This window comes from Mastacembelus armatus, chromosome 6 (assembly GCF_900324485.2).
Source record: "Mastacembelus armatus chromosome 6, fMasArm1.2, whole genome shotgun sequence".
NCBI classification, from domain to species: domain Eukaryota; kingdom Metazoa; phylum Chordata; class Actinopteri; order Synbranchiformes; family Mastacembelidae; genus Mastacembelus; species Mastacembelus armatus.
In genome coordinates, this window is record NC_046638.1 from 12,415,705 (window position 1) to 12,443,413 (window position 27,709).

Genomic DNA, 27,709 nt, shown 5'->3' on the forward strand with positions numbered 1-27,709 from the left:
ATATGTATGTACATATATATATATATATATATATGTATGTACATATATATATATATATATATATATATATATATATATATATATATATATATATGTATAGTATTGTATATTTGTGTGTTTCTGGATGGCTAAAGGAGACTTACAGAATTAAAGAGTTTTCCTGAGTAATTTCAATGTGAGATAACAATGTAATTGGAAGATTCAGTGACAAGCTTTTTTAAACTTAAGACAAGATTTATGAAAGTTTTGCATGTAGAGTCTGACTGCAGGCTGAGGTATCTATTCTCTTATTATCTCATAACTGAACTATGTGAAGTTTACAGGATTAATGAGAAGTGGTAACAGCATAGATGCTGTGGGTTGCTTGTATATCCATACTAAAAACACGCAGACTTTGATGTGATCTAAAAATTATAATAAGTTGCTGCTTGTTGCTGTTCCATTTAGTTTTGGATACTGATGTCAAATTGCTCGTGGGACGTCTGTAGGGCTTTTGATTACCCTTCAAGCAGTATTAGCAGCATCGTTGAATAATGTATTTTTCGAAATAGTAGTAGTTGTGGCAGCAGCTTAAGTATTGCTGGTAGGATAGTCATGGCTTGTGTACACAGCAGCCAAGCAGTATTAGGTAGCTGTTATTGCTAATACAAGTAGAAATGTACCTCAACCGTGCCTTATAGTTGGGTCTTGGTTTTATTACTCCAGCGTCCCGCCCCCTTTGTTTCCTCCAGTCTTGTCACATTAGAGGAGGACGGGTTACACTGGCACCTCACATCCCATACTGGATTTACCGGACTCCACCTGTGTTTGTGTGTGTCCGTGTCGTAAGCGAAGGATACCCGGGAGGAGCGGCTGCTCTTATACCGAGTATCGAGTGAAAAACAAAAAAAAATAACAGCCAGGTGAAGGTCCAGCTTTAGCTCTCACCGCCTGCTTTATCTGTTTTACTTACTGGTTTTTCTTTTATCAGAGGGTAGAGGAGAATCAACAACCATCCTACCGCTGGATGGTTTTATCTGCAGTGCCTCAGCCGAGCAGCCGACGGGGGAGCACAATGTCAAGACACCAGCAGCAGCGGACAGCAGGCACAGACACCGTGGTGGAGGTCAAAAGCAAAGTGAGTGTTTGGCTAACGGGAATGTGTCTTCATTTTAGCGTTAAGGAGAGAGCACGGGGATCTGTTTTGAAGGGTCTGTCGGTGCACTGACATCACCGACATAACCTCCTGCTGTCGTTCAAATAAGAGACGTGATATCTGTCCTTTGGGCTCACCGACACGTTTTACTGTACGACGAGGAATAATTGTACAAAAGCGGCTGGGGTGCAGCACACAGGCGGCGAGACTGCTGTCGTCCGCCGCTAGGATCAATTCCGCATTTACCCCCCACCCCCCTCCCCGTCTCAAAACACCGACTGTGCTATTCAGCCTGTACGCAGTGTACGCAGTTAGTGTACCGGGTAGGCTAAATAATGGTATCAGTTATTGACGGTGTGTTCACTGTGTTTAGGCTACTCTGCTATATTTAATGTTAAGTACACTTTGATAAAAGTAGTAATATCTCAGTAAATCACCTGCAATCGAAAGCTTACTTATGTGAAATGGATTACTATCAGAAAAATATATAGCGTACCATTTAAAGTATAAAATATTTTAAAAAAAACAACATTATGCTGGCTGACCCATATCAGTGTAATTTTATTCGATTAGATTATTAGATGATTATTATTGATGCACTAAAAGGTATTAATGTTACAGTTGACTTAGGTAGAGCTAGTTTTAAATATTAAATGAAGTTTGAGGATTTAATCAGAATCTAGAATCGTACACGTGAATTAGTGATATAATATTTAACGTTTGATCCTAATCTTTAAAGTAGGGTTAGGCAATAAACAAACTTGATAGTTTTTATAAAAGGAAATTCCCAACATAGCGATGATAATTGTTTAATTTTGAGTTATCTGTTCTACACTTGGATCGACCATCATTCACCCTAACAGGCTGCTTTCTAAGGCTGCATTCAAACAAACATTTGCCCTACATGAAGAAATGCAGGGGGGCTGTGTTGGTTGGGGATCTGTTGGAGAAATGGATGTATGTGTTTACACGTTACACTGGTTCGTAATACCCAGAGAGACGGCACTGTGCAACTTAATTATTCTAGTGGCAACTGTTTTATCTTTGGTCTGATGAGCTTGACATATTTTCATCATCATTGTGAAATGCAATGAATAAGAAAAATCATCATCAAGTTTTGTTAAAGAGACTGCAGGAACAGCTGACTCAATCATATGAAACGCCTGAGTAGCACTCCCCTCTTTCCCTGTACAGACTAGATGGCTGCAGTTAGTCAATAAGCACTTGCACCAATAAGTGCTGGAGCAAATGCACTGGTGACCAATGCAAGACAGGTTGAGAGGATTTTGTACCAGTTTGTACTAGTTTGTTTTCAGGAATAGTGACAAAATAAGTGTCTTTTGTCTGCTTATTGTTGTGAATTTCTGTGTGTGGAGTTACAGGCCCACATATTTATCTTGAGAGCCTTGATTACCAGAGTATGAGAATGTGTAGTCATTTACTGATTTAAGCAGCTGCAGTCTGTCTATGATATTATATCGGTGAGTAGTCTGAACTGTAGCTATCTATTAAAGCAGAAAGATATATGAACGCTATAGCTAAAATATGCACCTATATATGTATATATACACCTATATGTCATCATTTTTAAACAATGTTATCACATATTGGAGATTTCCCTCATATTGTGCAAGCTTAATCCTGAATGCCACGGTTTCTGTGCCAAGGCTGGGGTTCGACTGCATTTTATTGACTCAATCAAGTTCCCATTACGCTTATTGAATATGAATCTTTTCAAATCCCTCATCTTATCTGATTAACATGTTTTGTAGTTTTAAAAAGTATTTTTATTCCACTCAGAACAGAAATAATTCTTTAACTCTTTACTCACTCATGTTTCCCTATTCTGTGCTGTAGTGACTGTGTGACGTTCTTAGTTCTATATTTAATCAAAGTATCTATTGTTTCCCATTGTTATTGAATACCTTCCAGCAAACACTGCATTTTGGCACTTGTTTAATTGACTTTCTTTACAACAAGGTCTTTATTGAGACCTAACACATACTACATATTACACTCATGAATACATAAAATAAACTTTAGTCCCAAGAGGGAATTCAAATAGTCTTGTAATGAAAGTAATAAGTACTAAGTAGTAAGAGTAGTCAGTAACAGGCCAGTTGTCATCTGCCATTGGTTAAGGTGTTGTAGAGCCTGATGGCAGTGGGGATGAATGATCATTCCATGAATCCTTCATTTCATCCTGCAGCACAATGATGTGAATGCTATCCTGTGTATCTGAATTTCCCTGCCAGGGGATCTATTAAGTGTCATCTAATCTAATCTAATTATATAAGGTAGAACACAGTGAAACTTTCTGATCACATTATAGTTTGTGCGATATTTCCTAAGGTTTTTATGATAATTTTACTGCACATATTGAATGTTCTCCCTGTGTCTGCTTGGGATTTCTCCGGATACTTTCAAAGAAATATGGGTTGGGTTAATTGGTAATCTATATTGCTTTTGTGTGTTTGTCTCTGTGTCTTAGCCCTGACCCAGACTGGTAATCTGTCCAGGGTGTACCCTACCTCTTGCCCAATTTCATTTAGGGTTGGCTCCACCCCAACACCCTGGACAGGTCACTAGTCCATCACAGGGTCAAACATGGAGACAAACAACCACAACCACACACACTCACACTCACTGCTATGGGCAATTTAGAATCACCAGTCAACATGACATACATGTTTCTGGACTTTGGGAGGAAACCGGAGTACCCTGAGAGCACCCATGCAAGCACAGGGCGAACATGCAAACTCCACACAGAAAGGTCCCTGCCGAGTTGCAAACCAGGAACCTTCTTGCTGTGAGACAACAGTGCTAACCATCAAGACAGCATGCTGCCAAGCCTGCTATCCCAAATACACTGGGGTGGCAAGCTACAATTACACCATATCATAACTATTATAAACATGTCTCAGCACAGATGTCACATTGTGTTGTTGATCAGCAAAAGTGTTCCTTCTGTACAAATTGTGCAACTGGTGCACCACTCAACCCACAAGTTTCTGGACAAGGATTGACGAGACTGAGTGCCCTAGATAGATATGTAAAATATATCTTAAACAGGAACAAATTGGTAATGTGGCATGTGAAATTGTGAAACACAGAATGCACACAGTGTCCTTTACACTGTAAAATTAGCTGATAACACTGTGAAAAGCTCATGGACACATCTCTTCAGTACAAATCAGAAGAGAATAGAGCATCACAAAGGAAGACAACACTTAGATGTATAAACAATATGACTTCCATAGCAGCTGCAGCCCAGTGACGTTAAAGCAAAAACCACACAATGGTTGTTAATGTTCTTATCTGGAAAGTGAATTACAGCAGCCACTCAATTTGTTGCTGTACTCACATGTCTGAATGGCAGTGTGTGAACATTCTGCACGATGTAGTCAGCTTAAGAGTACCAGTCCACTGAGTCTTTCTTGCCTTGCTGGTTGCTTCAAAGTTTTAAAATATCTTGGCTGAATCAGAGATCTATTACCTTAATGAAACAAAGTAGATGCAACTTTTTTACACAAATGCTAATATTTAGCTATAAGCCTTCCATCTCCATCCATTCTCTATACTGCTTAGTCCAGTTCAGGGTCTATTGCACCCAATATAAATTGGCATTGGGCGATCTGTACACCCCGTCACAGTGCTCACACAGGGATACATAGGCACCCACATTCACAGCTACTGGCAATTTAGAGCCACCAATTAACCTAACCCCAAACTGCACATCTTTAGACTGTGGAAGGCAACCCATGCAGGCACAGAGAGACAATACAGACTCCGCACAGAAAGGCCCCACATTGCCCACACATTGTCCGCAGCACAGATGATCCCATTAAGTGCAAGCCTATGTAAAAGATTAAAGGTCCTTTTTGATAGTGAGCAGTTGCTACCCCTGCCTGCATTGTTTCTAGTGTAAACATGTTGGCAGAGGGCTTTCCATGTGACCATGCCAAATACACAAACCACAGCAAGTAGGGTAATAGAACAGCTGATAACATTCAATTCAATTCAATAAATTCAATTCAGTTCAATTGTATAGCTCCAATTCACAATACAATCATCTCAAAGCACAAAAAATCCCTTTAACAGAAGAAACCTCCAGCAGAACCGGGCTCACTTTGGGCGGCCTCGACCGGTTGGGGTCGTTGGATAGAGGAGAGAGAAAAGAACAACAACAATAAACAACAAATAGACAATGTGCAGGTCGGTGGGGCCAGTAACTGCACATCAGGAATATAGAGCTCCAGAATCAGGCATACCTGCAGAAGGAACATATATATAGAGAGAACGCGAGTGCAGAGTGAGAGAAAGAGAGCATAAGCTAAAAGAGAGAGGAAAAGCTCAAATTAAATGACATTGGTGGTGACATATAAATGTAAGGTAGGAGGAGAGTAGAGAAGAAGAGAGAAGAGAAGGATAGAAAGAGGAGCAGAGAGGGAGGTCAGTGCACCGATGGGGAGTTCTTAGGCAATCTAGGCCTATAGCAGCATAACTAAGGGTGGTTCAGGGTCACCTGAGCCAGCCCTAACTATTAAGCTTTTATCAAAAAGGAAGTTTTTAACCTTAAAGAGCATATGACAGGTTAAAGTACCCATTTCATCAGAGCATAGGAAAAATTGTATTTATGATATTGATGAAAAAAGTTATTTAATATACAACTGAATTGGTGGTAGGAGATGTTTTTTGACAAAAAACTATGACGTAATATGGGGTAAACAAGCTAGCTTCATAGACAACGGAACATGAAACCAATGAACTCAAAAATGTCTTTCCACAAATATACAACAGACCACAACCGTATAATTTTGAGCCGGTCAGAAATGTGGCAGAGCATGGACAGGCAAGAATAAAAAATAATGGGCACAGGAGAGAAATTGAGCTGTGGTGTCAGGAGAATGAGTGGAGAACAGGGCAGGTGTCCTGGTGAGTTAGGCTATAGCTAATATTGTTCGGTCCGGTTGTAAGTAATGATTGAAAAAGATTATTAATACTATTAAGTATAACAGAAAATTTACCAAAAAAAAAAAGAAAAAACACCAGCAAATTCCAAATTGTAAAACGCGACTTCTCAATAACCACTATCAGCAACAAGTTCTAGTTTCCTCTATGGCCCTCTGTCACATCGCGTGGTGCAATTGCCACTCTTTCTTTGTCATTTCTGCCAATTTGTCATGTAAAACTAACACTTGTCCTTTATGTGGGTATTTTCAAGGCATATTAATTATGAATTTTGAAAAATGAAAAGCTGGTTCCACAGGACAGGAGCTTGATAGCTAAAGGCTCTACCTCCTGTTCTACTTTTGGAAACTGGGAACCACAAGTAGACCTGCACTCTGAGAGTGAAGTGCTCTGTTGGGATAATATGGTACTATGAGGTCTTTCAGATATGAAGGAGCTTGATCATGAAGTGATTTGTATGTGAGAAGAAGGATTTTAAATTCTTTTCTGGATTTTACAGGGAGCCAATGGAGAGAAGCTAATATAGGAGAAATATGATCTCTCTTACTAGTTCCTGTCAGGACTCTGGCTGCAGCATTCTGGATTAACTGGAGGCTTTTTATGGAGATACTGGGACATCCAGATAGTAATGAGTTACAGTAATCTGTCCTTGAAGTAACAAATGCATGGACTAGTTTTTCTGTGTCATTTTGAGACAGGATGTTCCTAATTTTGGCAATGTTGCACAAGTGAAAGAAGGCAGTTCTTTTATGTGTGAGTTAAAGGACATATATAGCAGCAGTCTATGCTGTGCATTGACCAGTAAGTAGTAAAAATGCTATTAAGCTACTTTTTGCTGTAACAGTAATATAACCCATTACAAATCAATTTTGGTAGTATTATCCCCATTACAATCTCAGTAACGCGTATTACAACAACATAAATTTTGAAAACTCAGTAGTAACAGCTGTGGAGTAAGAAGTACAATATTTGTCTATGCAAAAAAAATAAAAAAATAAATAAAAATATATATATATATATATGTGTGTGTCTGTGTAAAAGTATAACATTGCATAAAATGTATTGCATATTTTTTCTTAAGTAGAGTACTTGAGTAAATTATATTGTATATTGTATTGTGTATTTAGTTATGTTCCACCACTGGTTAGTGGATCAAGCAACTTCAGACTTATGGGTGCATGGAAAACACTTTGCTGCAAAGACTGGGGTCACTTTTATTAGCATTTGTCAGATTTAAAAATCATGGTTGCATAGCAGTTGAAATTGCTTTGTTATCGGGTAGGTGTATGCATGAGGCCCATGTGCCCTTTAAGAGAGAACAGTACGCCTATTTTTTGTAAGTCATTCTTTTGTCTAATACAGGGAAATCCAGGAATTATGTTTTAAGGAACTGCATATTTTGAAAAAGCAAGAAACATGTAAACTTGAGCAAGTTCAAGCTGATCTTAAGTGATAGTCATTCATTAATTCTTGCTTTGAACAAAATAATAAACAATGTAATTATTAGACCACAAATTAAAATTTTCATGTATTGTAAATATTTTTTCATCTAGAAAATAATACTGCAGTTGTATCTTCTACAATGAAGAGTCCTTCCTATTATCAACATTCATCCACTTACAGTAACACTGTGTTCATGATGATAGGGTTCGATAATAATTGTTTTTATTCCTTTATCTTAGTGATATAATATACAATTATATTTACATGTATATATTATGAACTATATGATTGTTAAGGTTTGTGGTTCCCTCTTGGTAGGCTTGAGTTTGTTTGGGCAGTGTGAGCAAAAGAGTTGGCATCCCTGATGTTATGTCACTTTACTTATATGTAAAAAAAAAATTCAGTATTAATGAAATGAAATTGTGTCAACAGTGATTGCTAAGTAGAGTAATTCGTCTCAGCTGTCAGCATAATGCGTACAATAAAAGTTCATCTTGTCTCAGTCCAAGCTGAGACATATGCAAGGGTAAACGTCATTTGACCATTTTATTATCTTCCGCAGTTTGAGGCAGAATACCGTCGCTTCGCTCTAAAGAAGAATGGCCCAGGTGGCTTCCAGGAGTTCTACTGCCTCATTCAAACCATTCATCACATTCCTGGTGTTGATGTACTGCTTGGGTACGCTGACGTTCATGGAGACCTCCTTCCAATCAACAATGACGACAACTTCCACAAAGCTGTCTCTTCAGCCAATCCACTTCTCCGCATCATCGTAACCAAGAAAGGTAAGAAAAAACAGGAAAAGAATGAGGATCACAATAGAGTAAATGTTATCATAAAGCAGGGTTAACCAAGTCTGGTCCTCATGGGCCACTGTATAGCTGATAGATGGATAATTGATCACAAAATAACTACACAGTTAAGGAAAAAGTAAAATATGTCCTTTAGCCTGCAAGCTCATGAAATGGGTGATTGTATGCAGGTGTTACAGGTGATTCTGTCTCTGATAGTCTACCTTTTTATACTTGACTGATTTGATCTGAAGTAGCTTCAGGTATTTAATAATGTGGTAGATGCTGCTGTAAAAACGTAATCCACAGCCATAAAGTGTGAACTACTTTTGCAATTGTGTGTTAAATTAGTAACAATATTACTTGCGATGAATTTATAGGGGTTTCTGTACTTTCCCAGTGGCTTAAATGCTGTTTGGAGTCAGTCCTGTCCAAATGAAGCTTAAGAAATGTTGTTTTGCCTTTGTTACATAAAGAGCTGATTATATGCAGCTTTTTTGCTGAATTCTATTGTTTCTTCATTCCCAGTCGCATCCGGTAGTACCAGAATGTGGGTTAAACATACTGTATAATTTTGTGTGTTTTCAGTTGTGACAGTAAAATAGTATGACTTATTACAATGACTTTTTCCTGGGAAATAATCCTACTATAATTTAATGGTGGAAACTACAAGCTAGCTCTAAATACTGAGTTTGTGGAAAGATTTTTTTACCTAGCAGCAAAACTGATGAGTTCTGTGGCAAACAAGAGGTGTTTCTTTTGACAAGGATTAAATAAATAAACTCTTCAATTCTTTATACATTCATCCATCTATGCTGAGCTTTTCCAGTCATGGATTATGTGAGTGATTATTGTGCACTGCACTCTCAGTGTACCTTTCTCTTGCTGTGCCTTTGTATTTTGCATAATTCATGATGCAATAAGGCTAATCTATGTCTTACAAAGTGGTTTTGCTGTTGCTTCTCAAAGTCATAGACAGCTGCCAGACCACTAAGTGGTCTAGGAAAAAGGAGTGAAGAAAAACTAGACAAGATGTTTAAGATAACAAGACTGAGGATTGAAAGAATAAGAGGGAAATAACATGTACACTTCTGTTTTAATATGCTGTAATTTTATGCTGTAAATTCAACAGCCTGAACATGTAGAAAATGTTGAGTTCATCAAATCAACAGAGTAAAATCTTACACACACATACACATACAGCACTGGGAATAATGGCCTAATTTAATCTCCATTGTGCTTGACAAGCTTGGCTGCACCTAAATAGTAAGGCTTAAGCTGTGAGTTAGCCAACAAACCATCACCCAATTACTTTATCTTTCATCCCTGAAGTCTAATCCTGTTTATTCACCACATTAATGTGAATGAAGATACTCCAGCCTCTAATATGATTAATGTTACAGTGTGTTCTCTCGGTCTTGTGACATGGACAGCTTGACATACCAATGATATTTTCTTGGAAAGTGTTATTTGTGTATGTGTTATTTGTTGTTTTTTCTTGATCAAGGTCTAGGCAATTTTTTTAATTATCCATTGTAGTCTTTGCAATGTTATACCAGCTCTGTTGTATAATTACATATTAGAACTTTTAAGAGTGTCAAGTGTATGTGTAGCTATGTGAGGCTGTACAAGCTTCCTGACTTTTTCAAAACACCATTACCTCTGTGCCCCTTTGTCAAAGCAAAATGGATTTTTTTCAGCGTGCCTCTTTTCTCTGTGTCCATAAATTAATATTACTTTCCTTCATTCTCTTTGACCTTTACTCAGGGCTTTCCTTGTGTGTGCTTGCACATGTCTGTATTTGTGTGTGTGTTTGTGTTTGATCGACCACGAGTCAGTGATAGCAGCCCATCTGGTGTTCAAAACCATTAGCTACTGAGTGGGATTATGTTACTCTAAAAGACTTAAATCATATCTGCTCTCCCCACCACCACCACTTTGTGTGCTGTGTGTGTGTGTGTGTGTGTGTATGTGTGTGTGGGTGTGGGTGGGTGGGTGGGTGGGTGTGTTTGATGTGCCCAAAAGGTCTGAAAGGATTATACAGAGGAGGCTGATGTCTAATATGTGAATTACATCCATCTGTCTTATCCGGTATTAGCATTACAGTGGTAGTCATGGTAACCTTTAACCAGGAGTAGTAGATGTGTTTGCTAGTTAATGTTACAGTTCTGCAAAATTAAGAAGAAAAATGCAGGAATGCTCCAGTGGTAGTTGAGTGAAACAATTATATGAGATGAGGTAAAGTTTATTAATAAGTACTAAGTATTAAGAGTAGTCAGTTACAGTGCAGTTCATCTTGGTTAGTCATCTGCCATTGACTAAGGTGTTGTAGAGCCTGATGGCAGTTGGGATGAAGGATCTCCTGTATTGTTCAGTCCTGCAGTGCAGTGAGGTGAGTCGCCCATGGCAGCTGCTTCTCTGGACCATCAGGATGTTGTGAAGGGGATGGTCAGTGTATTGGAGTCAAAACAGTCCCCAGACCCTGTGCTGCTTAAAACTCTATCAGATATGCAGTTCCCCAGTCTGACAAACTGTGGTCTTTCTGTCAGATAATCTGTGATCCAAAAAACAAATGAGGGGTCCACCCCCATCCCTTTGAGCTTGTCTCTGATGATTGGTTGGATGGTATTAAATGCACTTGAAAAGTTTTTTGGAGGTGAAACAATAAAATATGGCAAAAAAGACTCAACAAGAGCGGTTGTTGAACAACAACTCATCTGCCGGTGCTAGCATAACCAGTGTGGCAAGCAGAGTATTGACTGAAGCTTACATCGTAGATTTGCTTGAGCAGCTCAAAGAGGCACAAGCTCAAGTCTTTATTTGAGACCCTAGACATCAAGTTAGGTGAGATTCAAGCTGTCGTTTCAGGTCAGGGACAACGCATAAGTGACCTTGAGAGAAATGCGGAGAATGTTAGCCAATGTTTAGAGCAACTCAAAACTACAAGTGCATCATTACGAGAAGACAGCAACTTGTTGAAATCTAAACTCTCTGACCTGGAGGGGAGAAGTGGAAGGCAAAATATATGCATTGTGGGCTGACTGGAGACAGTTGAGAGTCTGTGCTGACTGCCTTCTTCTCCCAGCTTCCTGGGGAAGTTTTTGGCGACCAGACCCCACCATCTCCCCCTAAGCTGGATAGAGCCCACCGCAGTCTCATGCCTAAGCTGGGTCTGAAAGAGTGTCCGCGCTCCATAAACATTTGTTTTCACCACTTTCAGACCATAGACTTGGTGATAAGGGAAACACGCAGCTGTGGGACTGTGGAGTACCACGGTCACAAGCTTGGATTCTATGAGGATTATAGCTCCTAAAGTCCTGAAGCAGCAGGTCGAGTATGGGAATGTCATGGCTGAACTTTATAACAGAGGATTACGATCGTCTCCACCTCTCCTGCTGGCGGGTGGGGTTGGCATTTTTGTACACTTTAAGACTTTGTCTTAAACTCCAATTTGTCTTCGTAAACGAGCTGCTTATACTCTGTTGTGTGTAAGAAGTATGACTAAGCCACACCCTCTGTAAGTAGGTAGGGTAGTGAAATGCACATAAGATGAGCCTGATTTATTTTTGGTGGTCATTGCTCATTGCCAAATGTATGGTAGTGGAAACCATTTCTTTGGGACAAGGAAATATCTTAAAATATAAAAACTGCTTTGACTGTGTTTGCGAGGAACAATTGTGTTCACTCTCTTTTCCAGAAGAGGCTAGAATTCTGGGGTTGTCACCGTGAAAAGGTGGCTTTTATCCCTTGCTCACCATTCGTAACACCCATTCTGGAGTGTGTGCATTTTGACCAGCTGGCTGCTCTCAGTGACTGGGCACGGACACAGTCTGTCGGTCTGCTTCCTCTTGCTGCACCATGTATCCACTTCTCTTTCTTGGGTGTCGGGCCTGCCATACTGTTTGCTGATTCAGACTGTCTCACGGATTGCTCTCGGCCTGTCTCTCTTCTCTGCTTCTCTCCCTACCTAACTCCACTCCGCCATTTATTGTATGTCCACCGGCCACCTACAATTCACTGCCCTAATCGCAGCTGGTGGCAGATACTCACTGCCTCTGCCTCTGACAAACCTGACATCTCAACTCTGTAATAATAATTAACTCTGTAAACCTGCTTGTGAGCAAGCTGAGTCTGAAAGAGGGGCAGATGCTTTGCTCTCCACCACAGAGGGTTGTCAAGCCAGACATTTCCACAGTTCTCTGAGTAGCATCAATTGAATCACTGTCAACCCCATTTAAAGGGGGAGGGTCCCTGCCATCCTTGACACTGCCAGTTGTCATAATAGGATAGGTTTCTATGAGGTTATGCTATGAGGTGTTCCCATTGTGAGACACTCACTCATGCTACTTAAATAACCCTAGGTTTATTTGCTTTTTATCATTAACTAACGGATTTTTTTTTTTCTTTAAAAATTTATATTTCACACAGTCAAACTACAAGCAAACTAAAACTTGCTACTGGACTTTAAAGATTTTAGGGATGTAAACCAAAAGGTGACTCACAACCGTTTTAGCTAAGCATAATGGATTTGTCATTTCTCTGTGAAGTAGGTAGGAAACATGTCAGAGCTTGTAAATTTAATTTTCAAACATTAAGGGACCATACGCTTCTACAGCATGATTAAGCTTGTGATTTGTGTTGAAGATGGAGGTGTGCAAATAAAGCCACACTGTAGGAATGGTTTTGGGTAAATCTGAAAATCATGAAGATTTTGCCTGCTTACATGTACATTGGGGGTTGGGGTGGCAGGGGAGTGTTGTAGTATATAAGGATTAATACCACACCATCACAGCATGGACTATGCTCTTTGTTTCATGTCTGCCATGTCTGTCTCTCTCTATTGAACACAAGCCCATTATAAACCTACACTGAATTCAGCCATATGGCAGCCCCTGGGGCTCCAGATGGGGGAAACTACAGAGCGAGGTCACACACACACACACACACACACACACACTGACTCATGATGTAACATATTTTTTATTTTTTTGTAAGTTTTTTTTAGTTTACCATCATCTTCTCGAGTAGTCACTAGTGTTAGATGGCAGTCTTGGCACAATTGCCTCAATTGAAGATAATACTGTACTGCCGAAAAAGTAAAAACACTTATGTTCACATTAAACTACAAGTCCTAGTGTAACACAAGTGAAAATGCCGAAGAGAGTTATACTGCAGATTTTAAACTGCATATGATGTAATAAAGTATGCAGCTGAAAGAAGAGGAGGAAGAGTTCAACGAATTCCATAATGCACTTCTGCTGTTGTTATGCCTAGCCTGTGTTCTTCAGAATCAAATTTAGACCATAATTAGTATAATTAGAAATACGACTTGTACACCAAAGTGACTTGTATGTTTTCTCTGTTCAACACACCCGTTTTTGCTAAGAGCATCTAATAGTCTGGTTCCAAAATACAGGCTTTAGGACAGACAAAGGATTGTTATTACATAATTAAACAGGAAAAAAGGAAAAATATTTTGACATCAACTGGCACTTGTTGACTGGCTGATTTCTCCATTTTAAATTAAAATACTAGCTCTGCTGGAACACAATAAGCAGAGAGAGAGGACTAAATAAAGGTACAGACAGGCAGGCTGCCAAGTAGAGGTTAACAATTTATTCATAGAATTTAAACAAACAAGACTTACTGTGAGTCCTGGCAACAAAATTGATCAGGAATAACCAAAATTGGAGTCAGACTCACAATATGTAAAAAAGGCAAATGCAATTGAGTGAAATAATTCTTAAGTGTTTTCTAATGCATGTTTAAATGAGAAGGAATGCATTTATTTTAATCAAAAAGACAATCATTTGCTGAAAGTTTAAGTTTATTTTTAATGCAATTCACCATAGTCACAATTAGAATAAATAACATATTCACATAGATTAAGATAACATAATACAACAATTCAGACTTGAAACAATGAAAAACGTAAAAACATAATTCATAAAAGTAATTTGTACTACCAATTAAGAAAAATGTGTTAGCTGAATACAATGGAGAAAAGGTACATTTTCAGTTTTGTTTTGAGGGAACAAATGGAGTCAGCATTTTTAATGTTAAGGGGTAAAGAATTCCATGGAACAGGTGCTCTGTGTAAAAAAGCTCAAAACCCAGCTGATTTTTCATGTGTGGTTGTAATCAAAAGGCCTGTGTTTTTTGAGCAAAGAGGGAGAGAGTGGCAGTATTAAGAAATGAGATCAAAACGTAGGAGGGAGCTCAGCCATGGAGCAATTTTGTATGTTAGAAGAAGGACTTTGAAATCGGCTCTACAGGAGGAGTGGTGGTTGGGGGTACCGCAGGAGGAAAGTGGTGGCCAGGCTGTAGGATCCAATAAAATAGTATTGGTAGGGAGTGAGGAGAGATGCTTGGATTGTTCGGAGGTGACTTCTAAGACACTCATTAGAAGGCAATTTCTAGTGCATAGTTCCTCGGAAAGGCGTTGAATATCATTTGTGACGTTGGTGATTTCTTTAAAGGCAAGCTGGAAAGCCAGTAGAGCAGTAGGCAAATGTGTATCAACACACATGTAGCAGGGGTAGCAGGTGCTGTTTCTGCAGCCGCTAAGGCAAATAGATACTTTTGTCATGATGGTTGCCAGGAGGTGCCATCACTCCACAGGTAGGCAAGCTGGGAGTTCTTCTGGAGGGTCATTTGGGTCCACAAAAGCGCCCCATTGACTTCTGACTTTTAGGTGCTGTGCAGGCCGGGGCTAGTTGCTGCATTGTTTCCTGACTTTCCTGACATTTGTGCTTGAATTATCAGAATTGCACCTTGATCTGAGGTATATTGGACTGAAAAACTGTTGTTGGGTGCCTTTTGTTTTGTGTATGTTTGTGTGTGTTGATGTTGCTCTTCATTGATACGATGTGGTACTGCTTTTCAGTATTCCAGCTGTGGGGATATAAATCTATGTACAGTCATATTTTTGGGATTCTGTGTCCTGGCAGGTCAAAAGAACAAGTCCAGAAAATGTAAATCAGTCAGTGAGGATTCGTTTTTTGGTTAGTGCAAATTTCTTGTTTAGATTAGTGTTATGGTGAGGTGTTAAAGTTATGATAAGGTTAGGGTTAGGTTAAGTTTAGGGCAATGTTAATGTTAGATTTGGTTTAGGCTAGGGGCTAGGGTTAGGCAAGTAGCAAACACTTTTGAACTGGAGGAACTTTTCCATAGTTCTTAGAATCTTTGGAGGAAATTTCTCTTTTTTGTGTGTCTGCACCCCAGGAGCTAAGAACTTCTGTTTTATGGGACCTTTTTAGCTCCTTCTTTGGAGTACGTATTTTTCTAGCACAATAGGAATGTTCAACCTTCGTCCGGTCAGTGTGAATGTAAACAGAAAAAAGACCCTGTTCAGTCCAAAAATGACTAGTGACTATGGTCAAGGTTAAGAGATGGAAACAGGACTCTGTGTGTGTGTTTGTGTGTGGTTAGAAGGGGGCTTAGCAGTGTCTATGCCTTCAGGCTTTAGTCTGGCTCTTTCTGTTGAGGTTCTGTGCCTGTCTGCCTTGTCAGGAAACACACACGCAGGGACAGTGCATGTATGCTATGTGTATGCATTAGTGTGTTTTTTCTTATCATTAATGCTGTTCTGCTGACCCAGAGTGACCTAATGCACACACACGCACACACACACACACACAGTAAATGAAACAGCATGTCTGAGAGAGACAAAGAAATCTGTGTGAAGAAGGTAGTAGATCAGGCCAGCAGAGGAACTCCTTCACTTTGTTTGCTCTTCTTATGCAACTAAATATTCAGTACAAGGGAGAGAAGAGAAGAAAAATCAGCCGCATTAATATGCGTGTGCTTTGAGTGAGCATCTCTGTATGAATCACTTTAGGTTATAGGGTCATTATATCAGGTATTTTTACCTGAACCATCAACAGAGTTTACAGTTGCCTGCATGCTAAGCTAGTCACACCTTACTCTTGACAGTTAATTCAGTTATGATTCTACAGTATACTATGTGTATGCGAAAAGAAAAACATTGAATATGTCATTTGAATATGTGAATTTAGTCATATTCATAAAGCATATGCAAGTGCACACATGGATTTGAAATTTTTTTTTTCAAAGTTTGCAAACTTTTTCACTCAGCTGCACATGGTTCTCTTAAATCTCATTTTATGTGTGCTCCATGCGTTTCTTAATGAAAAAAATCAGTGCAAAAGAAGTGAACATAGGGTCAGAGGAGCTATCTTTATGCTAACACTTCATCCTGTCCACAGTCTGCTGTCTAAATATTTGATTCTACAATTAAACTACTAATTACACATGTTAATTACACAACCATTATTGACCATATGGCAAATGTCAGAAAGGTGATCTGTAATGACTTTATTATATATTACTCTATACTCATATCAAATAAATGTTTACAAAGCGCATCATAGCTAAAATATAAATACATCATAAGGCTTAGCACAAAAAGCCATTGAAAATAAATTTCTGTCTGCCTTTGCTTAGCACATTTAATTGGTAGATGTCTTAAAAACAGTCATACTGTATGCACTGTTTTAATGTCATGTATAAACATGTCACTCTAGCTAGGCAATTATTATCATGAGATGAATTTGGAAGATGTGTTGTTGTTGATGACCCATTCAGCATTTAGAATATTGTCATGCAAGTGCTGAAGGAATGTAGTTTTGACGTATGTCAGCAATGTACTGACAAACAGTATGTCAGGCAATTTGGAGCCCTTTGTTGAAATGTCATGTAAAAAACCACCATAGAAATGTTAGAGACACTCTTGCATTTAGACCTTTCCATTGTCTCCCGTCAACGAGTTTTCAGTCTTTGTGGGGTCAGAGTAAATGTAGTTTTGACATATGTCAGGCAATTAAGAGCCCTTTGTTCAAATGTCATGTAAAACCACCACAGAAAGAGACACTTGTTAAGATTTTTCAGTCTTTGTGGGGGTTAGAGTGAAAAGTTCTGATTTGACAAACAGCTCCAACCATATGCTCAGTTAAAGGCTGAAAGCTAAGTTCATCTATTTTATCTGTATTTCCTATGTGAAGGACTTTGTAACTCTGTTTTTGAAAGCATTTATTTTTAATAGCTGTAGTATTTTAAAATTAGCTTTCCTAGACTAATGTATAACACAAGGGGTGAGTTACACCCAAAACAACAGCCCACTTTATTGAGGTTTGCTGTTTAAGTTGTCACTCTAACTATGGCCACTGATGCTAATCACTTTCCTTTCCCTGAGCAGGAACGTTTCTTTATATTTAATAAATAGACTTGTCGAAGTTTTTTTTTTTTTTTTCTAGACAGAAGATCTATCAAACTGACCTTTTTGGTTGCACTTTAACCATTTTTTTTTCTACAAAAAGTTTGATGAGAGATTATCTTTAACCTGGGAGACCTGCTCCCAGTTGGGTAAAACACACACCAGGATATATGTTAATAACAAGAAATGATTTAGATGTAAGCTTTCAGGGATCCTTGCCTCAGATCTGAACAGGCTCAGAATGTATGTTTCCACTCTCACTATCTGTTCCGTTCAAAGGCTAAATAAATGCAGACTTACAAGATGCAGCAAAAATCTCCTTCAGCTCTCTGTGAGCTGAAACTAAGCTGTGTCTGTGTATTTTTTTTTAGCACAGAGCAGTGCTTAAAGATGTTCCCAGAGTCTATAAAGGGCTACCACTAATAAGGATCTCTGCTAATATTGGTGCACACTATATCTGTGTTTATATGCATACCTCAAAGGAAAAAAAACAAATGAGAAGCATCTGCTGCTGAACAACAATGAAGGGATTATAGCTTGATATTAAATCTGTCACCTAAATCTGTTTCTGACCCTCCAGCTTGCTCAGTCAGAGAAGGTTTTAGAAGTATTTTGCAGTCCCTTGATATTGATGTTTTAATTTGAACTGGCTGGAAGGAAGGAAGACACTGCTTAACATAGCAAAACTGTTAAAGTAGGAGGAACTGGAAATAATTAATGAATGGATATAATATTTCTGCTTAAAAAAGGAAGGAGAAGATTGGTGATTTTGAATTTACCATGTAAGTTTCAATTTTATTTTAATAAATCATTTGATTGCCAGCTTTTATTATGAAATTACTGGTATGCTATTTGGAGTTGTGGTGATTTTTATGGGAATTGTCTTTGCATTTAGTTTTCAAAATATTAATCATGTATTTATCAAAAATAAATTAAAATGTGAAGCATACAGCATATTCAGTTGTATTAATAGTGGAATCAGTACCAGTAGTTACTGGATGTAATTTTTTTGGAGGTTGTTTCAGTTGTTGAAGAAGAAGCAGTTGTAGTAATTACACCAGCAAAAATTAGGTTGGACTGAGTTATTGATATTTAGCAACTATTTCTCTGGATATCGGAGAATGTTTTGGTGACGTCAGCTGGTCACTGATGAAGCTGCATAAAAAAGCTATGGGAAAATAAACATAAGAAAGAAAGGAGAGCAATGTCTGCACTTGGTGAAGCATGAAATTGGAAATACTGTGAAAACTATAGTACAAATATTTATCAATCCCCCTTCCACATAAAGTAACAGATCCATTGAAATTTGACACGGAAATAATAAATTTAGACTGAAATGTTTCAAAGTCTCTCTAAACAAAAATGAAGAATAATATCCAGATGTGCCACTTGATTATATAATTCAGATAAACCTTAGGTGGTGCTCTGTAAATAAATGTATAAACCTGCCTTCCTCTACTCATCTTTTTCTCTTCACCTCTCTTACACATCTATATGAGTAGACTGCTCTAGGTTCCAACAATTTACTCATCAAATACAAAGCTGATCCTTCTGTACAATCTGGACTTTTGTGAAGCTTCTGAATATCCGCTTCTAGTAGTCTTTTAATTTGACAGTTTAATTCGTTACTTATCTGCATGTTGTAATTACTGCATGGCAGCTAAAATACTTGCTCATGCACATGGCAAAATATAAATATGAAGGCCGTCACCGATTGCTGTTACTAGACAGAATAGGAACCTGGGCTTTGGGCTTCTAGTATCAGAGGTGTCATTAGCACTTGCTAATTTGACCTTATATTTTCACTATACTATGGGAGATATATCTTTGTCTCTGGCACTGAGTTTTTAATTAAATATTAATGATAAAGTATTCTCCCCATCCTTCTGTGTGTGTTTTAAGAGGACGAACCTGTAGTTTTTGCCACCAACTCCCTCCAGAGGCGTAAAAAAGGGCTGGGCTTAACTGGACTGCGCACCACCGGCTCAAGCTCCACTCATTCGAAGAACAAACCCAGCCTTATGATTGGACTGCCACAGAACTTCAGACAGATCTCATCCATTATTGATGTGGACATTTTACCTGAAACGCATCGACGTGTACGACTTCACAAGCATGGTACCCAAAAACCACTAGGCTTTTACATCCGTGATGGAGTGAGCGTGCGGGTGACACCACAGGGCGTAGAGAAGGTGAGTCGTGGTGAATTTTTGTGCAGTAAATAAATAAAACTTGGTAACATGAAATATAAGGCACTGCAATAGTTGTGCAGTTTGGGTAATATATGCTTGAAATGTATACAACATAGTGCTCAACATCCATGCTGTCCAAGTTTTCTCTGCTATTGCATTCTAAACCAGTACTAGACAACATACATAAAAATAAGGTTAATGATGACATATGGCTGGCCCTGCGATGGACTGGTGACCTGCCTTTCACCCAAAGAGAGCTGGGATAGGCTCCAGCAGATCCCTGTGACCCTGGTTAAGGAATAAGCGGGTATAGATGATGGATGGATGACATATGGCATATAATGTCATACAGCAGGCCCTGATATAGGCTTGTAAAACCTTCTGCAGAGTGATGAAACATTTGCGACTTTTTATCTGTCCTCTGGTAGGTTCCAGGGGTGTTCATATCTCGTCTGGTACGTGGTGGGCTAGCAGAGAGCACAGGGCTACTGGGAGTTAACGACGAGATCCTCGAAGTGAATGGCATTGATGTAGCAGGAAAATCTTTGGATCAGGTAAACACAATGCCAACGTTAGCTTTAACCAGTCAAACCCTTGAAAAACTTATAATATATAAATATGTTGCCAAAATGGTTTTCAGTTCATGTATCAAATATCTTACTATAAGAAAAAACAGAACATCATGTTTATATGATTCTTTCCACATTTGCTTAAGTATGTACAATATACATTTTTTAACATGATTGTAAATGCTGCTACATACAGTAATAGTATTATTAACTAATTCCTAACTGGTTAAAATTGATTAGTGATTCTTCCATCTAGCCATTTCACACTTCATTCTTTTTGAATAACTTTTGTCCCATCTTAATGCAACAAATTAAAGGAGAGGAAGCTGTGATTCATGTGAGTGACTATGTTTGGACAATAAAAAAGCCCCTGAATTGTTTTTCATTTCTTTCACAGCTGTGATCCTCTCTCTGTCATTTCAGGTTACAGACATGATGGTAGCTAACAGTCACAACCTCATTGTGACTGTGAAACCGGCTAACCAGAGGAACAACGTGGTGCATCGAAGCAGTAAAACCTCAGTGGGCAACTCTGGCTCTGTAGGTTCTGCTGGATCTACAGGCTCCACTCTGTCACATGACTCACCAAGCCCTGCTTCTCAGAGCAACCCCATTACTGCAAGGTACAACATAGACAGGACAGAGGGACAGTTCTGAACTGAAGAAAGTACTGCGTTCTGCTGCTGTGTCAGTTTTCACCAAGCAAATTTACAAAATAAGGACTGAAAAGGAGTCAGTAGAATAACATGTATTGAACTAAGTAAATGAGCGATTTATTGGTGATTAGAATCCATTGATTCAAAGCATCTTCATTTGGTGTAGGCTTAGACAAAGACAGGACAGAGGACAAGATTTCCAAGATCTAGATGCTGGTAGTGGTGTAGAGCCAGCAGAGAGGTGATGGATGCCTTGGGTGGTGTCCCCTGACATCATTGAGGTTAGGGTGGTGATACGGACAAGGATAGACTAATATTTCAAGAACGGCAGCCTGTGATAAGAGCAGATAGCCCACATTAACCCGAAGAGGAAGAAACAGAACGTGAGCAACGATAACTTTGGCCGGAGCTTCATTTATACCAAGCTGTAAAAGCTGTCAGTCATTCTGACCCTAAATTGTAATGATAAGCCACAGTGAGAACCAGGGAAGGAAGGGGGAGATTAGATTAAGGGTCTAGGATTTAAAACATTGAACTGATGTGTAAGAAAAAGAGAGCAAATATATAAGTTGCATTTATGTAGATTGTAGCAGAAGATAATGGAAGCCGCATGTCTAGAATTTTGATTAAGCTTCTAGGGTAAGATGCCCTGATGAATCCTTATCAGGAGAGAAAAATAATCCAGTTTTTCTGCTTTGATGTCAACTATGAGTGGGTGGGACAAGATTCATCAGTCAGGCAGACAGGTCAGACAGATTTAAGTTATACAGAATTAAAATCTGTTTCACTATATTGATTATGGAATGGTTTTTATTGGCTCAGGCTTATTAGCTACAAACTTTGGTTATCTTAGTATATATCATATCTGAATTGGAGAGTACTTACTGCACATTGTGCTTTAAACCAAAGCAAAACCTGTAGATGCATACTTTGCATATTTGATATATCAACTCAAACTGTAGCAGTATAATGCAGGTTCAAAGCCTTAATCAGAAAACTAGTATTAGTCAGCTATACACTACACATGTCATTTGAAGCTGCGTTAATTCAGTTTTTTCAATTTTCTCCTGATTGATTTGTTTTTTAAGTTTTATGACCCACATATAAATTGTTTTGGTCCACTGCTCAATTAGGTTTCCAGCAGCAACAGGCAGCTCTGTTGACTGAAGAAGCTAGCTGATGAACAAAGTGGGCAAAACACAGATTATTACATTAATTATTGATTATTTCTGACACAACAAATACATATTTATATCATTCTTTAATTATGATTTGTCATGTTGTCTGTTATTACCATAGCAACAGCATTGCAGAGGGTGACAGTGATGATGAAGAAGATGACGGTGATCTAATTTTGGAGAACGACTGTTTGACACCCTATGACTCCCGCCGGGTAACCATCAGCAACAACACTAGCCTCAGCAGAGACTCACCTAGCAACAAGCTGCACAACTCCACTGTTGTTAGACCCCTCCCACAAAGCATCTCATTGCCCAATAGCATTGAAGCCTCCATGAATGACAGCTCAATGATGTCCAATCACAATGGAAACCCTATCCACACAACCAGTAGTAGTCAAGAGAGCATGAGAGAAGATGGCAACACAATAACATTGTAACTAAGACAACACTGACAGCTACACTGTAACAGTGAGAACTGTAGAATGTTACAACCACAGAGTGCTGTAACCACAACAACTATAGATGACTGACCCAGCAGCACCATTTAACTCACTTGTGGTTTCTCTATTAGACAGACAGCGAGTTTGACAGGTTACTAACACTTACAGCCCCACACGGATACAAGACAGAGGGCTGTGCTGGCCTTTTACACCTTACCAGCCATGTCACATCATGGGTTTTTACAATCTACTGACTTTATGTGTCTGCAACATACGGCTGAGAGAACTTTCATAGCTGAACTGTCTGGTTCTGTATGAAAAAAAAGTTATAGTCACCCTAGGCAGCACAACAAGCAGCACAAGCAACGCTGCAACAGTGGTATTTTTCTGGCAGTAAAATTCTCTCTTGTGTGGTGTGTGTACTGCACACTGTCAATGCAAATAAGGCAGTGCACAGTGCAAATAAGGCAGTGCACAGTGCAAATAAGGCAGTGCAAACGGAGTGGTTTGAAAGTATTCTGGTGAGAAATTTGTTTTGCAGTGAAGAGTCACTCCCACTGAGAGTCACTTCCAATCTGAGTAATCAAGAGTAAAGTAAACACAACAATGGAATAGAAGTAAAAACTCGAAACTATTTAAACTACTTCACAATCAATAGCTTTAATTTGCAAGTAAAATGAAAGTTAAATGTCATTATTGCTAGTCAGTAATCTTTGAGCTATAAATTACTGTAGAAGTAATTGCTACAGTATCGGTTGTCATCCGAAAGCAGTTGGACACATAAAGCATGTTGATGAATCTGCAGCTTTTGATTCCAGAAGTTCCACACCAGGGCATGGCTGTGTCAGTGGCAAGAGAAGTGACGTGATTGGCAGAGAATGCATTTATTAATCACCAGACTTTCTCATATATATTGTCCTTCACCCAGCTCTTTATCACTTTGCACTGCTGCATTTACAGAAATAAAAATAGCTAGTGGAGGCTCCCACACAATCTGTGAACCCAGCACCTACCACTTTGTACTGCTTGTTGTGGTTGCAGAAATATAATAATTATCCTAAATGAATAGTTATCTTGTTGAAACCAGGTGAATGTGAGAAGGAAGGCATTTCTTTTTAAATTTCCTGTAATTATTTAATTGCTTCACTGCATCAGTTGTTTTACAATATACATAACTCATCTTTAATTCCAGGTTCGAAAATTTTGTTTTGAATGTGTATAAGCAACAGAAATGGGAAATGTGACACATTATTGAATAATGAATGTAGTGCACTACTATCTTTTTTGACTAGTTAAGATATAATCTTTACAGTCTAGCATTGCAAATGTTTAATCATAATGCTGAAATTATTGCATACATAATTATTCATATTATTCAGTAATTTCAGCAACAGTTATTCAGTAAGAAAGACAGCGAGGAGATACAGAAGGAATGTGTGTCAAATGGGTGTGGATACACGGGGATTATGTTTTTTATGATTTTCACTAGCACAATCTGAGAATCAGAGGGATCAGTTCCCCTTCTCAGCAAACTCAAACTCCAAAAACATATACACATACACATGGATATACATACAAACACACCGTCAACCATTAGGGAGCACGAATCAAAATAAGGAAATTCCTGTCATGTTTGGGCAGCCTAGGAGCGGTGCACTATGGGACAAAGAGGCATAGAAAGAGAGAGAGTGTGTGTGTGTGTGTGAGAGAGAGAGAGAGAGAGAGATTGAAAGTTGGTTGGTAGAGCCTAAACACCACACTCTTTCTTTACTGTCCTTAGTGTGACATTCTGCTTCTAATTGCACTTGGATACGTTTAGCATGATTGAAAATCATTGTCATCATTTACAAAAAGGTTTCAGCTGTATGATGTGTAACAGAAGACAAATGATCGGAAAGCCTCTCTTCCCCTTGGTGAAGCCAGTCTCCCCTGACTAGAGTTATACTACATTGTATAAGATATTATATTTTCCATTCATCCATGACAAATAAATGTCATAATACAATATTATAAATATCATACAGAACCTGTGTTTAGTGTCGTTTAAAGGTGGTCTGTGGTATTTGTCTCTTATAGGCAAAAGTTCTAAACCTTTTTCCTTCCTCATGGAATATTTTAAATGACCATTCGAATTTTAAGAGAGTATTTTAGATCCTGCCATGTTTTCCTCATGTTTACTAGCAGGCTGTCTGCCTCTCATTGCCTTTACTGAAGTATTGCTGCATTTCTTGGTGCACTTAATTACATAAATACAGTGGGGACTCATTCATAAAAAGGTGTATAGTGCTACTACATTTTATGAATGTTATGATCTACACACTACCTAAACCAGTGATTTAGATGGGGCTGATGTTATGCCATTTGATAAATGTTTCATTTGGAAATCAGAGCATTGTTGGTGAGATTTAAAATTTTTAAAAAGTGAGTGGGAAATGGCAGCAGAAAGGTGACAAGCTTGCACAGGTTGTTGGATGAATCTGCTTTTGCAATTCACAACTCACAAACCAAAAATGCTATTGGGTTGTCTTGAAAAACATGAAGTTAGCTAATAGCTTATGATGGACACTCTGCACCACAAATTAATTGATCAACAATTCTTACAGGTAAAAAAAGACAAGAAATGATTTCCATCAAAGCCACAATGTTTACGTAGAGTCACAGAGCACAATGCTCAATCCCTACTCCACTCTACAAACTCTCTGAAACATCCAGACTTTTGTGTACTGCCCCTTTCCTACGGGGGAGTATTGTATGGGAATTACTTGAGTCTAGTGAATTCACATGCAATCTCTGTTGAACTCAATTTGTAGAATTAAATTGAGATGTAGCATCTCTAGCCAAAACGTGGCTGTTTATTACCACTATTTTTACAGTTTGTCAAATGAAAATGCTCGTCAAGCAAAGTTAAACCTCTTTGGTTAACATGTGATGTAACCAACTGTCTGAACATGTTGCTTGTTAAAATGCTCCTGGCAAACAGCAGGATGAATTTTAAGATAAACACAAGGAGCACCTGATTTATATTCCACAAACTCAGTCAGGTGATACAGTAATATGTTAAAGTTTGATGTCAGTAACTGCTTAAAAATATAGAAAAATATATAAAGATAAATTCTAAAGATAAATGTAAGATAACGAACAAGGGAGTTTTTTTTTCATTATCAGGAAAATGTTTTGTGTCAGAGAACATTTTATAATATATGTAAAATATGGAGAGTATTTTTCTTATTCTTGTACTTCTAAATTGTATATGAGAGGAGATGAACTAAGTTGAACAGAGTACACCCTGTGTGTGTGATACTGTATGTTGTCACACAGTGTTCTGTTTGTGTTTAGCACATGTGCTTCTAGTAGTTTAATTAAAGATGAATGAATTCTTCAGAGGTATTTCCAATTTTAGGTCAAAGCACTACTAGAGAACATGTCAGCACAATCATTCCAAGGTTTGCATGTTAAGTGTTTATCGTGGCTTTAGTTGTATCCATCTTTTTATGGCACATTTATTATTTTTGTTACAGGCACAGAGTTTGAAACAAACAAGTACATGCATGGCAGGATTATCAATTAGGCATACTGGACCAGATCTCCAGGGGTCTCAAAGGCCCCAGCCTCACTGTGTGGTAACGTACATTAACAGCACATTTGTTTTGCATCATTAATGTGCAAAATAAAGGGAAAAGATTAGAGCCACGAAAGTGGCCCCTGCATTTCTTGACACTATGCTGAGGCTTTGCTTTATTGAAGGACCCTCTGTCAACATGCATTTTAATACCTAATAGTATTTCTGTGGATATCTATCACAGATTTTAGATAGCTAGGTGGTGGGTGGCTGATTGGCCCAGCATTAAATGAGCAGTCCAGAGCCAGGATCGGTGTGGTATCTACACAGATATTTTTGGTATGGTTTGTGGTAGATAAATATTAAACTTTCTTACACCCGACTGCAGAGTGCAGCCTGGAATCTGTAGTTGTTCAGAAGTTCAATTCTGGACACACAATATTTGGAGTTGAGTCCTGTCCTAGCAAGGTCACATGGTTTAAACACAAACACCAAAAAAGCTGATTTTTGTATTGTTTGGTATTTAGGTTCCGAGCTGCAATTAACATTGTGTCAGACAGACGTTTTTGGAAGCTTTATCTTTCCATCTTTGATGAAGGCTAAACACATGCAACACCTGCAGACAAAACAGAGTTGAAATTTATACTGATATTCTAATCTGACACCAGACTGTTCCTTTCATGAAGGAAAGGACCCTGAGCTCTTGTAACTTGATCAGTTTGATGCTGTGGTGAAGTGCAAGGGTGATGTCTGACTCAACAGAAAACAGTCACTGTGATTGTGATGATCATGTTGTCATGATTAGTGTATGTAGTTTGTTTACATCCTAACAGTAGTGTGGGGACATTTGGGGCACTTTCGTGGGGATGAGGAGATTACCTTCTTTATACAAAAGCAAGTGCCTCTCTGAAATAAGGATATTTGTCTCATTAGATGTCATGTGTGATGTGCAGTACAGAGCAGAAGCAGCAGGTTGTGCACTGCCACATGATGGAGGACAGCAGGACTCAGCAAACATCCTGCTGGAGGTTTCACTTAGACACCTGCACTGAACACAAAGCTGCTTTCTATAAGAGTTTCCAACTAAACTGGAGAAAACTGTGAATATAAGATAAAATAAGATGATTAGCAAGTTCTATTATTACAGTAATAAAGTATTATGAAAAGTGTTGTGTTTTCCTATTTTTATTACTGTTCCTCCTTTCTTTTCTTTTTTCACTTTTCATTATTTTAATTTTTGTTATTTTTTCCCCTCTCAATTTTTCTCTTTTCACTGTTCCTTCTTCCTTGCTTTCCTCTTTATTGCACAGGTCTGTGGTCTGCCGTTGTCGGCCCTGTCTGTCTAAAGCAATTCACCACAAGTGTGAAGAAACTCAGCAAGGTCCTGTAGAGAGAAATGTGATCAGTCTTAGCAGAGGTCATATCCATTACAGGATTAGCTAAACCAAGCACTGCTGCTGTTTGTTTACCTGAGGCTAATAGAGACAGTTTATGTGGCTGGAGGAAATGAGGTTTTGGAGGTTGAGGTTGTGAAGAG

At 38.6% G+C, this 27,709-nt stretch overlaps 1 protein-coding gene across 1 annotated transcript; it reads left to right on the top strand.

The window, feature by feature from the left end:
• Positions 1-815: 815 nt before the first annotated feature.
• pard6a (par-6 family cell polarity regulator alpha) lies at positions 816-27,269 on the top strand. Its single transcript, XM_026310396.1, has 6 exons — positions 816-1,117; positions 8,112-8,334; positions 19,478-19,767; positions 20,196-20,321; positions 20,760-20,959; positions 22,292-27,269. The coding sequence occupies exons 1-6, from the start codon at positions 1,007-1,009 to the stop codon at positions 22,608-22,610; spliced, it is 1,269 nt and encodes a 422-aa protein (XP_026166181.1). The 5' UTR covers positions 816-1,006; the 3' UTR covers positions 22,611-27,269.
• The last annotated feature ends 440 nt before the right edge of the window (positions 27,270-27,709 follow it).